At 36.3% G+C, this 17,496-nt stretch overlaps 1 protein-coding gene across 1 annotated transcript in view; it reads left to right on the top strand.

The window, feature by feature from the left end:
- Positions 1–17,496, top strand: part of POU6F2 (POU class 6 homeobox 2) — a gene marked incomplete at its 5' end in the record, with an annotated part of 309,184 nt that overhangs the window by 246,542 nt on the left and 45,146 nt on the right. Inside the window, one exon of the mRNA XM_084212470.1 lies at positions 9,369–9,515. Coding sequence (XP_084068596.1) covers positions 9,369–9,515 — 147 coding nt within the window. The remainder of the gene's footprint in view (positions 1–9,368; positions 9,516–17,496) is intronic.

Genomic DNA, 17,496 nt, shown 5'->3' with positions numbered 1-17,496 from the left:
ATCCTCAATGTAAGCTATCTAAATATGAATGTGGCAGAGGGTTGCTACCATCTGACATGCAATATGCTCACATAGTGGTCATGCAAGGAGGTTCGGAGGTGTTTATTGCTCTATCTTTAGAAAAGGAGTAGCAGCAGTAACCTTCCCATTGACAGACAGAAAAGAGTGGAACAAAATCACACTTCCAGTCCACCACTGGGCATTCAGAACTGTACTAAAGTAAAAAAAGAGTGCCCGGGGAAAATATTAACAGTATTCTGCTGAGGGATCTTCAACATTCTTTTTTGCATGCTTACTTCCCTTTTGTAGATTGTGACTCAGCTTACTTGTTTCAGTGGCTATCATTCACGTCTCATACTTATTTAATTGGAAATGTTGTTTGACATCAAGGTTTTCAAACTGAATATTTTCTTCAACTTTATCCATACTTCCAAATCTCCTTTTATATACTGAGACTTCAGCAAAACTCAAATGTCTTATTAAAAATCAGTGTCACAATGGATTTTGTATCTCTTACATTCTCCACAAAACCTGGAAACCAGAGCACTTCTCAAACACATTGTATCAGTTATGGTGTTTATGTCATTTTGACTTTGGGGTGAACTGATGTAAATACAGAGAATTAAATCCTTCCAGCTTTCTATGGATACCTGTATTAAGAACCAGATTCATATTTTGGACTGACTTCTATCTTTGACAGCAATCTTCCTACTGTACTCAGGAGCCATTTATATTGTCCTTCAACTTTGTATCATATATCAGTGCATCGAGTAAAGTCCAGTTTGGACCTGAAGGTAGTGAATGGAAAAGTATTCCACATAGTTACAGTTTTAGATCTGATCTTGTTAACATTCAAGTCAACAAAAATTCAAGGTAAGCACTTAGCTTTCATGAAAGCAAAACTATTTGGTGATGCTATTACATTACAAATAAACCAAAGTATCCAGATGTATTTCCAGCTTCAAAAATTAGGATCTTTGCAGAGCAGCTGACACAGAATTTTAAAAGAAGCTTTATATATATTCTCAGTTAACGATATGTCCCCAAGTATTAAGTAGGATTTATTGTTCAAAGGGCAAAAGACAAGGTCTGTGCCTCAAAGTTTGTTTTTTAATATGACTATTTGAATAAACAGTTCCAGGCATACATATAAAGACTGCATTTTGTATTGTAGAACAAGATTTCAGAAATACTTTCTCAAATACTTAACATGAAGTGTCATATTAACATTGTGTGACCTCACATTGCATTTTTAACATTTATATATGCAAATGGTCATATTTACATGTGCACATGCCATTCACAAATTCAAATTAAAGGCAAATAAATGCTTTAGATTAAGGAGATTAATTTGGTGTGTCTCATGGTTGACACACTTTCTACAGAGATCACTGAGACCCAAGTGCTGGGCTGTTATCCGAAAAGACAGATGGCAATTTCCTTTTGATAAGAGTCCAGGTTTTTAGCAGTGAGAGAACCCTGAAGTAACCATTTTTCTTGTAGGGAAAGCATCTTTCAGAAGCCAGATAAATCATTCTAAAATAGACAAACACAGGAACCAAGAAACTAATCAATGTGAAATGAACTGTGTTGTAGCCCCTTTCAAAAAGTTTAGAAAGTGCCTTTTTGCTTTCATTCTTGCAACACACAGGAACTACTTCAGAAAACTAGAGAATACAGATAACTTTTTCAGTACTCGTTCCTCTTTTATAAGTACTGATACAATTTATGATTATTAGAGATGCCAAATGTAATTTAGATATTGTTTCTTTAGAGTACATATGCATCATGCATGAAAGAAACCATTTCAGATATTTTAAAAACTATGTAAACACAAAAGTAACTCAGAAAAAAACAGATAAAACCAAGTAAATCAGACAAAAGCAAGATGCTTCTGTTTAATTGAAGTTGTGTTCAGTGGGTGCCATCCTAAAAGGATCTGGAACATTTCAAACTTGTAAGTTATAAATGTGGACAGTCAGGAACCTACAGGACAGGGGTCTAGGGTCAGTCTGTAAGTACTGGCCTGCTGCTGAGCGGCCAGTCATCTGCATTTTGTAGGTTTTTGCATTTAAAGACATTAAATATATTTAAATATATTCACTCTCTCTTTATGTAAACATATAAGATGCAGCCTCAGACATGCTGACACCTTCAGTTTAGTTTTTCTTGTAGGATTAGACCCAATGAGGATCGATTTCTTCTAATTTCCTCTCCTCTCTTTTCTATCTGTGACTAATAGAGAAGAAACTAAAGTGGCTGGGGTGGTGTCTGCTCACTCTTAGCCTGATGTGTTCTTCATTATTCATGTCTCCATTAGTTTGGTCTGAGAGACCTGGGAATGATGTTCATTCTTTTATTTGCTTTGCCACGGCTCTATAAGAAATATATGCTTTTAATTTTGCAAATTGTTATTGCAGTTTGCAGACTGGTTCAAATTTGACCAGCATCACCTTGTTTACAAAGATATTTCAAGAAATTTTGTCCATCCTCTTCTATCTATGTCATATCAAGGCTCACATGAGCACTGCGTACTTCCAATCACCTCAGGTCGCGTCGCTTTGCATTGAATCAAGTCATGTCGCATCAGTGATACCACTATCAGTGCTTATTTCTGATAGAAAATTCAGCATAGATTTAGACAGCAAATAGCTCAACCACAATAAATGCATATAATGAGCAGACTAAGTATCTGTGAGAACCAGATATTTTAAGTGTCTCTGTCAAGTCAGTGCTTTCAGATACTTCAATATCCTTGTCTCTACACTGTATGCTCTACATAAATTTATGATCCATGTGCATATACTAAAATGTCTGTCTAAGCAGCCTATTTGGAACTCTTACCATCTACAACCATTTGCAAGTACAGATCTGTGCAGTTTTGAAACAAGCAGACATTGTTAGATGGGTCTGGATAGTATAACTAAATTGTGCATTTTGTAGGTTGATCATGTCACAACAGCGTACAAAAACTAAATGTTGACAGATTTAATTTTTTTTTCCATAATTTGGGATTTGCCTGCTGGGCGTATTTTCAAATAGTTATGCATGATTAGGCTCTGTGACAGCCATTTTATCAGACATTTTACCCTGATGTTCATTTACAAAAGTTAAATGTTGTAATTATCCTATTATGTAAACAGAAAAAGGAGGGAAGGAGGGAAAGAACAACATTAAAAAAAAAATCTAACTGATAAGTACAAAATCAGACAGTTTCCAAAATGTTTGCTCATGCATCTCTTTGGATGAAATTAACCTCTTTTTGTTTATGTTGCCTGTGTATTCTCTCTTGACTTTCTTGGGATCTGCATGTTCACAGGAATTTTCAAAATTTGACTTAATTTTACTTAAAGTCCTAAAAATAAATTAAATTGACAGAGCTCACTCACCCACAATTCTGTACAAGTGCTAAGTAATGATCATGTTGATTATTATGATCAATTTGTTTTGTACTTATTGCTGTCATATCTAGGTGGTTTCCAAGGATTCAATTGAAGCAGTCTTTCAGTGTGTTTTTTTAATTCCTTCAGGGACCCTGAGATTTTAAGTTCAGGGAGCTATTGACTGATACCAGGTGTATGTACATATTGAAAACAATTAGGAATATAAGCATTTACACTAGGTAAAGAAATTGCCTGAAGAGCTGATGGGGAGGGGACTTTCAGGGAAACTGCACTTCTCTCTCAATTCACTCATGTTTAGAAGCCAAGCATAGGGGTATCTAGGTTGAAATGCTCTGCTTCTATGTCATTAAGGTATTGAAAATACTTGAGTATTGTTGTTGCAAGATATGGTTTCCAGTTTCTGCCGTGCAGTGGGGTGGTGGGTTAGCAGTGCCCACCAGGCCATTCACTCACTGCCTCAGTGGTATGAGTGAGGAAGCAGGGTGAGGAAGCTCGTGGGTCAAGATGGACTGCTTGCCAATCAGTGTTGAGGGCAAAACGCATTCAACTTGAGGATAATCAACTTATAGTGGTGCCAATTAAATGAGAAACAAAGACAAGTATTAAAACTACTTTCTCCCCACTCTCCCAGACCACTCTTTCACTCCTGACTTCTCTACCCACTCTCAATGGGGAGCCATAGTCAGACCTTTGTAGTTCCCCTCTCTCGCTCCTTTCTCTTCACACTTTCCCCCTGCTCCTGCATGGGTGCTCCAGGGATAACAGGAAATATCAGCAGAAAATATCCATTTGCCTACTCTAGAGTCCTCCAAGGGCTACAGTGGGGACTCTTTCACTGCTGTGGGACAACTCCTTCTCCTTTCTCTGACCTTGCTGTTCCCTTTGTTTTGTTCACTGTGGTTTTTTTAATCCTCCTCCTCTGCAGCTGCTCCACTACCAAAACCTTTCCATCTACACCCAATATAGATGATAATGCTAGTCACTGTAACAAAGAAGGTATCAGGACATCCTCAGGAGTGTGTGCTCAGTATGAAACAGTCTTTTCCCTTAAGGTCCAGTGACTACTACCCAGAATTTGTCTCACAAGCCACGAGAAAAAATGGGAATAAATCCCACTATATTTTAACCTGTAATTCTTTCATCAGCTAAACACAATAAAATTCAGATAGTTTCTCGTCTAAAAATTCCTACAAAAGCACATGTGTGATGGTATCACAAGGGTCTCAGGATGAGGGAAGAGATAAGAAAGTTGACTCCATGTTTCAGAAGGCTTGATTTATTATTTTATTATATATATTATGTTAAAAACTGTACTAAAAGAACAGAAGAAAGGGTTTCATCAGAAGGCTTGCTAAGAATAGAAAAAGAATTAATAACAAAGGCTTGTCACTGAAAGAATTAATAACAAAGGCTTGTCACTGACTGAGACAGTCTGAACAGCTGGACTGTGATTGGCCATTAATTAGAAACCACCACATGAGACCATTCACAGATCCACCTGTTGCATTCCACAGCAGCAGATAATCATTGTTTACATTTTGTTCCTGAGGCCTCTCAGCTTCTCAGGAGAAAAAATCCTAAGGAAAGGATTTTTCATAAAACATGTTGATGACGCATATGCTATGCTGATAAAAAAAAATTCATTTCTGTGAATAAAATTTTCACTCATTATGGGTAGAAAAGAAAAATGTCATGTGTTTCTGACTGAGAGCCATTGCTGAATTCTTCTCAACTGTTATATTTGTTGTCCCTTGAAAAGCATTGGTTTAAGCAAATAATCTCAGAAGCTAATCTAGTAGTGTGATGCTCCCTACAGAAGAGTTTGTCAGAGAACATAAGAGACTGAGGATCTGTTGGTCCCTAATCAAATATAGTGCTTTTTTACACTAATTCCATCTCTAGGAGATATCCAGAAATGTGATTTTTAACAGTCTTTCTGAAAAACACTAATACTATTTTATAAAATGAAGTTATGCCTGAAATTACTCTGCAGTATGTCCTTCAAATTCTCCATTGCTGCATTCAGATAGCAGCATGTCTTTACACAGCCTCCTCCACAAGTGCTTTAGAAAACACACGAGATCCATATACTGGCACAGCATAAAGTGACTTTACCTTTCGGGTTATATGCCCATTTTTTCATGTGATGCCCTGGCATCCTGAAATGTCTTGACTTTTCACTAGTAAAACTGTTTGTTTTTTTCTTGGTATTTGTTCACTAAATTATATTGTAATGACTAAAACTGGCTCTTTGATTTCCAGACAAGGAGACTGAAAGTTCAGTAGAACATGCCTTTTATAAAGGAACAAACCTACCTACTCTGTAGGTTATCAAATCTGATCTTGCATTTAACAATAGATGAATGCTTGGTCAGTTTCTCGCAGCAACTCCAATGAAATACTTAGTTTTCAAAATAAAGAGGAAGATGGCATTATTAAAAAAAAATATTTATGGCTCTCAAGAAGGCTGCTTGTAGCATTGACTCTTAACACACTTTTCTTCAAATTGCTTCTTTTGAAGACTATGTGTTAACCCTAGAATCATTCACTTCACATGGCACAGTTTTAGGATCTTGTTAGTGCCTCTTTCATTCACCAGAATTTCTCAGATTTGTTTTATTTGTGTGAATTCTGTTTGCTGCACTGGAATGTCTTCTGTATTTACTGACTTAAAGTAGACAATTTTCATGTGCTTTACCTTTATTAGTTCAGCTTTGGAAAATCAGAAAAATGTACTAAACCTACTCAGCTATTGAAGATTCTTCCTCATAAAATTTGCTTCCTCGTATAATCATGTTATTAGCAGAGGTGTCATTAAGAGGTCTGGCCTGTCACTTTAAACAGAGATTACTATTATCTACTGTTATGGCTGGTAGTTTGAGTTGGGGAAGAGATTTGGGCACTGGAATCAACGGCTCCAAATATCTCAGCCTTCCAAATTAAGTCATTATTTAAATTCAGAAACAAAATAGGAAGAGCCCTTTGTGGAATTTTTCACAATATATTTCCAATATTTCCAACATGCATTCTTAGGGATCCAGCCTTCACTGAGAAATTGCATAAACCTCTCAAGTTAGAGATCTTATTTTTTGAATAAAAGAAAGATTCAATGTGTTATCTTGGTGTCCAGACATAATGAAATGAGATGTATTTCTTCATCCTCAGTTTGCACACAAAATAAAAGGGGTCAATTGAATAGAGCGTAGCTTGCAGTCAACAGCTCCCCAACGCACTCAAAGAAAAATGCTTCCTCTCCTTTTTAATCAGACTTATGAATAGATAGGGATGGTCTCATCTGCACTTTGAAATCTCTTACCCTGTGATTTGGCCCGTTCCCTGTGCTTTTTCCTGGAACATGGTACTGTGCAGGGTACCTATGCATATCACAGCCTCTGCCATCATTTTTAATAAGTAGCTTATCTCTGTGATGCAACTAAAAGCAATCCTGAGTGTCTCCAGGGTTTGTTGTAATTAAATTTTATTGTTGTATTTGAAAATGTACATTTTTTGAAAACTGGCGCAGGAAAAATGGAAAAGAGATCCTAGAAGGTGATAGTCTGATTTTTAGAAGGTTTTAATCCTTTGTAGTTTCCAGATTCACAAGGCTTATTTATGCTTCCCAAGCAGCTGTTCTTGCATACCTCTGAAGCCCTGAATATAGCAGCTAGTGTAGCTGAATTTGAGTAACTGTCAAAAGATTATAACTTATACCTGCAGTCAGATGCTCCAAGATCAGAGGTTCAGTAATTTGTGGGTTGCTAATAAGATTGTAGAAGGCCTTTTCTGAAAGTCTTACACTCTTTCTGCTGCACCTTTCTTCTCCAAGTATTTACAGCTATAAGATAATTTCTTCAAGTCCCAGTACTGCCAGCAAAGTGCTGTGAAAAAAAGGCAGCATTTGCTAACTTCTGATTTGGACAATAAAGAAATTACACTGTTTTGAGCAGAAAACTAAACAGTTTACTTATATTGTTCTCTGGCATTACACTGCCCTGCTCAGGGACCACCATCCAAATGACTAAAGAGTGCATCAGCTACCTTTGCTCTCACACCTTTGTGAAGTCAGTGGAATTTCTTGCAGTCTGTATTCAGGGACTGAGCTTCACTTTGGTCATTGTACTGGTTTCAGTTCTCTTCACAGGTCAGCTCATCAGGACTGCTAATCAAGCATGCATTGCAGTTTTCCTCTTTTGTGTTTTATTCCTGCTTGATTTTTGTGCCATGGGGTGCTGTGAACTGCTTTTAGAGATTCATATAACAATTTTTTCCAAATAAAATATTTCCTCCAAACAATGTCATCTTTTCTGTCTGGCATTGCTACTAATCTTTATTTAGTTATTTACTTTACAATTTCTAGAGGGATTGGATATGCCCAAGGCACCCCTTTAAGCCACACTTTATATCAAGGTTGCATTTATAAATACTTCATGAGAGGCTAATGAATGATTAATAGATGTTTTAATGTATGAGCAATCAATTGTAGATTTTGCAATGTCCAACAGACAAGTAGGTTTCTTATAAGCATAGATTATAACCATATCTGACATCTTCTATTGATGGGCTTCTAAACGTCTATAACATACACACTACTCATATCTGTAACATGCTTAAAACATCTACTAATCACTGATTAATTTTTTATAACCTATTTTGAAGCAGAGCCTGTCTATGGAGTATATCCCTCACCACTGCTTGTGACTCTCCATTTCTAAAAGATAGATCATTTACTGGTCATCTTAGGACTTAGAACTCCTACCAATTTCAGCTCAAACATAAAGCTTTTCTGAGTTAACTCTAGCTTTTCATCTCAGCCTAAGAAAAGATATCCCTAGACTGTTACGTCCCTCAGACTTCTGGTTGCTCTACCCCACTAATGCATATTTTGCAAGTTCTGCTATAATGCAATGATTCTTAGGAGGCAAAGCCACTCCAAAATGTATTTTCAGCCTCTTAAACTCAGTTTGATTGTTCTCAAGACAGCTGTACAAGTGATGATGGTTCCCAATGTTTTTAGGTTTTTTTACTGTCATCCCTGTCTGCTTGGTTCAATGTTTTTCCTTTCTCAGAAAAGGATAAGAAAATAGAAACTTCCCAATAATCCAGTGGAAAAGCCATGTCCAAGACAACTTTTGATTCTGACAGAGGAACACACATTTTGTATGCTTGATAAGCACAGGAGTTGATAGGACTGCTCCTCCATGGGATTCCCGTAGTCTTTAAGGTGGAAGCCATGACCATCCTCTATGTTTTCTATGGTGCATTCAGGTAGAATTGACTAAAGCGGGCAATACAAATTATTTCCTGAAAATGTATGAGTCCTGGACTAATCATTCATATTTGAGAAGCAGCATGTTGCTTAGTATTGTATTTTGCAAGTGAATTTTTAATTTTTAGCTGATATCTACTGACCTCACTAACAAGGTTGAGTCTTCTAATGTGATTTGTCTAGATATTGAGACCAATTATTTAATAATAAAAATTAAAGGATTTGTAGATTTTTCTTGGGTTTGGGGTCATCAGTAAAATAGTTTCTGTTCTGAATATCCTCAAGTAAACATTGCACTCCCAGTCAAGTCAAGTGCTAGTCTTTCACTGGTCGCTCCTTCCAACAGTACTAAGCTGCTACACCTGTGGGATTAGCAACTTGAGCTTAAAGAAACACATCAAGCATAACTAGATTTAAAAACATAGGAGAGAGAATATAAGGTTAAAAAAGGAAATTTTATTCTTTAACATCAACATGGAATTTTCTCTTCCGTTTTTAAAACTACTAATTTTCAAAACCCCAGAAGTAAGAACCTCTCAAACTTGAGCTCTTAGAGCAGACATGTTTTACACACAATTAAGTGGGTAAAAACCATTAAAATAACATAAAAGTTACTGTGCTATCAGTTTTATATTATCCAGTTAATATTGTATGTTTATCATGGGTTTTATCATTATATTTTATTTCTTTTTTTTCAGCTGGTTAATAATCCACTAGCAAGTCAAGCAGCAGCAGCTGCAGCAGCAGCAGCCATGGGCTCAATAGCAAACTCCCAGGCCTTTGGAAACGCCCTCTCCAGCCTTCAGGGAGTCACAGGCCAGCTCGTCACTAATGCACAAGGACAGGTGAGTAGAAGATGGAGCAAACTGTGAATTCTGATGGCAGGCTGATCTTGGGACAAAAATCAGTTCCGCCTGTATGACAGCAATTTAAAAGTGCACATGGTGAAGATAAATAAATATTGATTTGCCAGACAAGGTAAGAAATGGAAAGTCTGAGAAATAGGGGGAAGTTGGGCTCTCTTTAAGAGTGTTTTCAAGCTAGAAAAAGCTAAGGGTTTGTTTTATTTATCAGCCCTTTATTTATTTGTTTTATTTATCATCCCTTTAAAAATATTGCAGTAGTGCAATACCATGCACTAGTATTTTACCATTTTAAAAGTCCAGCAACCCTGTGATTTTTAACAAACATGCCATCTGTCTTCTTCCACTTACATATGCCTAATAACAGACACCTTTACTGAATTGGTACAGTGCTTCACTTTTTTGCATTTCTGTGGGATTTTTGTATTACGTCATTTCTTAAAAGGCATTAAGTGTTTCTAGTAAAGGAAAATAAATTGTAATGAAATATCAGGGATGGAGTTATCTGAGTGACTTCCTCATTTGGTTATTAACTGTGTTAAGCAATTTGCAATTACTATGCCAGCCTGTAAATGCAGATTTGGATGATTGCTTTGGTTAGATTATTATAAAGAAGGAAGATTATTTTGGAAGATTATTATAAGGAAAATTTTCCAAATAGGAACTTGAACATTGTTTAAGAGTTAGTGTGTCTAAGGGAGAGATTGGGCTTTACCTACATTATGGAGCTGTTTATTTGTTAAAACTGTTTCAGTCTCAGTCTTAGTATGATGCAGAAACAAATGCATCTGAATCCATATATATAAAAATAATTCCTTTGATTCACCATATTTAAGTGTCTTTCAGATTGTGACCACTTTCATTCTTTATTGAATTTATTAGGACTAAAATTAACACAATGCCTTGTTTCTCTGCAACAGATCTGTCAATATAACTGGTAACTGAGTAATTTGAATGTCATTATTCTAAATTCTACAAATTGGGCACACAGTGTTTTTGTGGATGTTGGGCCCTGAAAAGCATTTATTGAAATGATGCAGCTTGGATGATATGTGAATCTAAAATTTAGTTTCTACTCTTACTGTTTACTAGTAAGGAGGAAAAAAAAAGCAAGAGCAGTTCTTCTCCTGGCAATTTTCTGCTAGCTAATTGGAACAAGAGTGAGGATTTTTATTTTGGCCCATCAAAAAATAAAATTCAACACTTTATAGGACCGCCCCTGTTTTTTTTAAACAGGACACATAAACAAAGATGCTTCCTGAGCTTCACTATCACCATCCAAGTCCCAGGGAAAAAAAATGCTGACCTTGTTATATTTACTGGGTGGGTGCAGAATTGTTCCATCACTACCCCGAGGGTTGAACGATGGAGCTTGTCAAAGTGAGGCCTTATCTAATGAATCATCTTATCGCAGGTGCACACCACACATATTAAAGGAGGATTGTATGAACAATGTGCCCTCTACAATAACCTTTCAATGTCTACTTTAACCCTTGTTTCAATCCCTTTTCATCAAAGGATCATTTTATGCAGCCAGCTTTAAATGGAGGCTCTCAAAAGCCTATTAAGATTTCTGGAGGGATGGGGTATTGGTTTGGGAGAAAAGTTGGTTATAATACCTATAACTCATAGTCAGATCAGCTCCAACATAGAGGCTGCTTGTTTCTATCTCCTCTGTGCTCCAGAAATGGTTCACAGTCACCACTTACATATGAAGCACTTGACACCAAAGATGTTCCTCATAAAAGCTGAAGTTATAAATGTAGACTAATTTCTTTATAGCTTTTCCTTTACATATTCTCCCCAGAAAACATAATCTATGTGTGACCATTCATTGTATCCTTTAAAAAAACCCCACTACTAAGGAGATATCACTGAATGAAAGTTCCACTCAGGCTGAGTCTGTTTATTCTAGGCATAATGTAAAGTCCAATAATTCCACCGGTTGCAGAGAATGAGAAAGGAAAGGAATAATCTTCCCAATTGTGGGAATAAAATTACAGCATCTAGCTATCTGCCTAAGTCTTTTAAATAAGGGCTTTCTTTTTATTACTTGTTTTTGCAAATGTTCCTTGGTTTATAATCAGTACTATAGACCTTGCCACAATATAGATAAATGTTGATAGTAAGTGTGTAATATAGCATGCAGTTTTATAATATTCAGCATAAACTCATATTAGAGACCACTTCTCAGGCTGCCTTAAAACAGGACTATTCAGTATAATTTATCTACATTCCAGAAATTAAATTACATTCCCTTCAAATTAATAGAATTATAGCACCAAGAGCTACAAGATGTTTCTTCAAAATAAAGTAATAGTAATTTGAAACACTCCGTTTCTGAATAATCTGCCTGAAATCACTAAAGAGCCAGATTTGCACCACACGTTAAGAATTCTGCCCTTTGAAAATTGTCCCTTTCAAAGAATCACAAGCATGATACCCAAAACTCACTCCTGAAAATATAAAGCTGAACGAGTTACTAGGATGTTGATATGTGCAATCTTTGTAATTGCACTCTGTTTCTGTTACAGAAATTCAGGGCTTGTAAATGTCCATCTGTCTAGCTAAATATATGGTGATCAGTAATCCCTGGAGACATTAAGCTCTAGGTCAAATCCAAGATCCTATGCCAAATTTAAGGGAAATGATCCTTTAAATGACATATGGCATGGCCTTAATTCCCACTAGTCTAGGAGTTCTTACAATTACAGTAAAAAATCATATATATTAACAATAATTTATGTAACATGTTTTTATTTAATTAATCATTGAATTCAAAGTTATGGCATGTTTATATATTTTTCATTTTTTGCTTTGGATGGCAATATAAACTGTAACACCAGAGCTTCCCAAGACCAAGCCAAGAGATCTAATCCATTGAAACAATATGATTAGATCACCTGATTAATTTGATATAGTAAACGTAGAGGACTCTAAATCAAATTTTCATTTTCAGAGGCATATTATGAAGAGCTATTGGCCCATGTAACACTGCTTGCATTCTGTTTGCCCTCAGCACTTTCCAGGAAGTGTTTGCAGCACTGGGCTTTCATATCTTAAATTTAAAGGCCAGGGCAGCAGGTTTGCCAGATTGCACCCTGTCAGTAGATTTCAAAGAGAAACTATCTACCTTTTCAGCTTCAGCCTGCCTTACAGAAGGACCCTAATGCCATTGCTGCCCTTGGATTCTTCAGAGGTTTAACCCAATTTATCTCTTTTTTTATGCTGGTTTTGCAAATGAAATAAAAAATCAGGAGTTTTGTGTTGGTTTTGCTGTGTTTATTAAGTATGTGAAATGTGTGCTTTGGCGGTTGTCTTAATATTTGTAAGGAAATGAGCCACAGAAATATGAAAGCAAGATTGATGAATATGGTTTCTTAATTATCATCAGTTGCATTCATATATGCCTCTTGACTTCAGGATCAAATACATTTTAACTGTGGGTACTGAGTAAGTTTTTTCTCTTTTAAAAAGATGGGAGTTGTCTAACAGGAGAAAAATACCACTAAATTCAGCAGTTGCAAGATAACATTTTACCATAAAAGAGTAACATGATGAGAGTTGGCATGATGAACTGCCTTGTGGATAAAGAGGGCAATAGTCTGTTTCCTGGGAGACTAAAAGGAAAATCTAAGTATATATGGTGTAATTGTATTGTCCACACTTTAACTGAACAGGGAATTAATTGGGATTGTTTCATTATAATCTAAGAATGCCCCTGAAGTAACCCAGGCTTCAGCGTGCCCATGACTTGCTCTTTAGATATGAAAACCTTCTGTCTAAGAAAAATCTTAAGCACAGGTCCACCCTGGTACTTAACGAAAAAATAACTAATTTTTGAGTGTTGTAGTCCACGAGTAGCTCAGGAAAATAAATAGAGAGAGAGTCATTGTTGATCCAATTACATAATAGGAGTACTTTGGTTCTCATTATTCTGATGAGAGGGTACACATTTGCTCTTTGAGCTTCTTGATGGTAAACGGTGCTAATGAGGCCTGATGGATTCCCTGCTCCTAACAAGGCTCTCAGCAGTGCGAGTGATTACAATGGAGATAGATTTGATGGGATGCGCTCCCTTTTGTAGTGTCTCAGCTGCTGACACTCTGCGACATAATCAGGTCACAGAGCCGGTCACAGCCATCAGCAAAAGCCATAGCTCTATTCCTCATTATTAAAGTGCATTATTCTGTTCCAGGCCTTCACAATACTGCCAAGGGCCTTTTTTTTCTTCCTCTTTTTTTGTTAAGCATCAGTTCTCAAATACAAGAGTTAATAAAATCATCAGCTAAAGAACTAGTAAATTAAAGAAATGGAAATAAAGTGCTCCCTTTCAAATTCATTGAAGGATCACAGTTAAATAAGCAGGGAATTTCTCATCACCACACACTGTACAGTACAATGTAATATGTCATGTGCAATAACAACAGGGATAGGATTTTTTAAAATAACACTGTGCTCATTGTGGGCTGGCTTGGAAAGTGCTGAAGTATCTTTTATGGTAAAGGAAATTTCTGTCTTCCCAACTATTGCATGTCTACATGTAGGTACTATTATTTTCACTGTTTTCTTTAACTAATTTTTTTTCTGAAGTAAAAACAGTTATTTGCAAATTAAGTTCAAGATTCTAAGCAGAGTGGCTGTCTTGTCTTAGTTTAAGTGGCCAATGCCACAATCTGGAAAATATTCAATAGGCCACAGTACTAGAACCTCTTTGTTCCCATAGACAAGGCCATTGCCTTCTTTTGGGGAGTGAGATAATTATAAAATGGTGTGGAAAAAGGTGTTTATAGCATTTTCTTTCTATTCTGATGATGTTCAGTTGGGGCTATCCCCATTCCATAAGAGAATACTCTTTAAAAATCTAAGGCTCATTTTACTGCAGATTAGTTAAACATGTGAGAAAAAATTAGTGGAATGCCAGGATTAGTTAGTTAGTTAGTTAGTTAGTTAGTTAGTTAGTTAGTTAGTTAGTTAGTAACTTTTTGTTTCAGTTTTGTTTCAGCTAAATAGCAATAAGATATTCCAATACTGAAATGCATACCTTTCAGACAGGCATTTAAACCATTTCTTTAAATCCCTGTAGTATGTATTAAGTGACAATAGTATGATTTTGTGCATAGATAAAACTGAAGGATCTGATACATTGGATGAGTTTTTTCTTGCTGTTGGGGGGGTTTTGTTTAGTTTTTAGGGGGGGTTTTGCAGGTTTTTTGCTGTTGATCTTGTTCAACTCCAATTTTTCCTCTGTTTTCCTTCTGGTAGAGTATGCTATGATAAGCAAATGAGTAAGTATACTCACTTGTAAGACATTCAGTTCTCTAGAACCACAGATGTAAGAACTTTTCAATATCCACACTTCAAAGTTCAGAGCCATTAGCAGTCGTCTCCAAGAAATGTGTAGAGACTGTTATGTGACCTAGTTTTCTTTTCAACACTAGCTAAGAAAATTAGCAGCTACCACTGGGACAGCAAGTTGTAACTCCTCCTATACTTAAAAGGAGGATGTTGATCGTTTGTTGGGGGTTTTTTTTGTTGTTTTGGTTTTTTTCATTCTTCCAGGAGTTCTAGGAGGCACAAAGTCCTGTAATGTGTGAGAATCTTAGAGTCTTCCTGGATATGTGCAATTTATACTGTTCTTCAGGTGTTCAATGTCCATTAGCCTTTTCTCTTAACCTTCTTTTCTTTTTCTTGTTTTCACTTTCAGCTATGCAGCTTTAGTACACGGTAACCACTAATATTTTAGCCCTCACAACATCCAAATGTTCACAAAATTCTTAACAATAATTGTTTAAGTTGACTGCTAACAATATCTTCCTAGGGCTAAGGCCTATAGAAATCTGAGTAAGTGGTATCAGAATGGCATATATTAAGGATATTTCATTAGAAGCCTGAGACATTAAAAGAGACATATTTTGAGGGCAATGCTAGAGGGAGGGATTGTAACAGTCTGATAATACTAGCATTTAAGAACATTCCTTGGAAAACTCTTTACCAGGAGAATCTGTCTTGACAGACCTTCATATTAATGTATTAAATTTCTGCTGGGTGGAGTCTGACTCTCTGTTTTTCCCCTCAAAGTTTTACTGTGCTGAATGCATGCAGTTTTGGCATTTGCAGGAAGAAAAGTGAAAAGAAAAAAGGTCAGTTGTAAGGGAAGTTGTTTTTTTTCCACTGGTTTCCCTCCCCACAGCTATACATGGAGGAGGGTGTTTGTTTAATTACCTCCCATGTGAATTTGAATCAAAAGGCAAGTAATTCTTTTAACATATTTTTGCTGACTGTGTCTTTATTTTGCAGTACTATTTCTCTAATATCAGTAGTATCCACAGTGGCATAAATGTAAAAATGCATGGACCAAGCTCTCTGGTCATGCAAATTGGTAGTTTCATGAAAGGAGAAATGGATAAGGCAGAGTGAGTCTAACGTAAACCAAGAGCTGACTAGCCTTTTTTATCTATTTTAGGCAGTGATCACTGAAAAATGGAAAGGATAATTGTTTAATGAAACTTCTATCAGGCTTGGAAATTATCCACATCTATCCAGAAGAGCAACTGAAATTTCTTTTATCTAACTTGCAAGAAATCTTACTTTTGCTACTAAATTTCCCACTTCCAATTGTAGCCTCTTGCCCAGATTTCTGCCTAAGGTACTGTGTCTTGGACATAGATCTTTTCAGAGGTGCCCAAGTCTTTTTTTCAAAAGCAACTTTCATACCTGTAAAAGCCTGAGTTTCCTTCAATCAGAGTTATGAGGCTGAGTGCTTGAAGGCATGTCTATGCACTGTAACAGAGCATTGCAAGCAAATTGCTAGAGACAGTTCATTTATATGTGCATGTCTCAGTGCTGCACTAGCACAAATTGAAGAAGCCAAAACTCTCGGTAGTATGTTGTTATGGCTGGACTAATTAAGTCTACTTCTCAACAAGGTGACACGGGATCTAGTTCATTAGTTATTAGCTCTGGGGTCTTGCTAACACTCTGTATTATGTGGAGTAAATATACTTTGAAGAGACCCTTAAAAGCCCGCAGCATTTGGGCACTTTTGAAAATGTTACTATTCTGTATTAATTATTTCAAGTCAGAAGTACTGGACATAACTGTCCTTTTGTCATTGCCTTCTTAATTGCTTCTGCATGGAGGAGAAAACCAAACTTACTACTAGTTCAACCCTAATACCATTTTCATGAAAGCTGACCAATAAAAAAAAAGAAACTACCATTCCTATAATCTGTTCATCTTAGCATCATGAGGTGGTTATAAGCATGAAAATTTTTCGTTGTTATCACCAGTGACATACATCACAGTCAATGAAATCTTTCTGCTCTACAGAGGTTCTTACACTGCTCTCCTTATCATCATATCTTATCACCTTCCAGTAAAGCATTAAGAAACATGACTAGTGATAGTCACAAATTGGTCTTCCTCTCAGCAGAAACTTGTAGAACAGCACATTGCATGTTTGGTAAGGGCATTTGGCTTTGTCTGTCTTTGTTAGGAATTTTTTTTTTTGTTTGACTTTTAAAGTTATGGTTTTGTTTGGATTTTAAAACCTTTATGAAGGGATTTCTTAGAGATGCATATTGCTTATATTTGCATCAGAGAAAAGCAGACAACAAAAAATGTATTAGCTTTTGCAGCAAAATGTGGTGAAGCCAAAGATAATAAACACAGGTATGTTTCTCAATTGCTGTTGAAATCCATTCAAAGTCTTTGACTTTTCCCCTTAGAGTAAACTTTGCTGTGCACAGAGAAGGTCTAACTCTTGTTATCCTGAAAGACTGAATTTGGTAATTATAGATTTCATCCATGAACTTTAACTAGCCATTTAGATTCCAGGGAAACAGACCACAGAAGAACTTGAAGGCAAAGACTTAAGTTTTCGTAAGTACATTGAAAACTCTTTAACATGATGTAAGCAAAGCAGTGGACAAAATTGATTCATGTAGGAGGTACCAAGAAT

Source organism: Fringilla coelebs (genome assembly GCF_963513975.1).
Source record: "Fringilla coelebs genome assembly, chromosome: 1".
Classification (NCBI taxonomy): domain Eukaryota; kingdom Metazoa; phylum Chordata; class Aves; order Passeriformes; family Fringillidae; genus Fringilla; species Fringilla coelebs.
The sequence above is the reverse complement of the archived record's forward strand: the minus strand, read 5'-3'. Positions and strand labels throughout refer to the sequence as shown.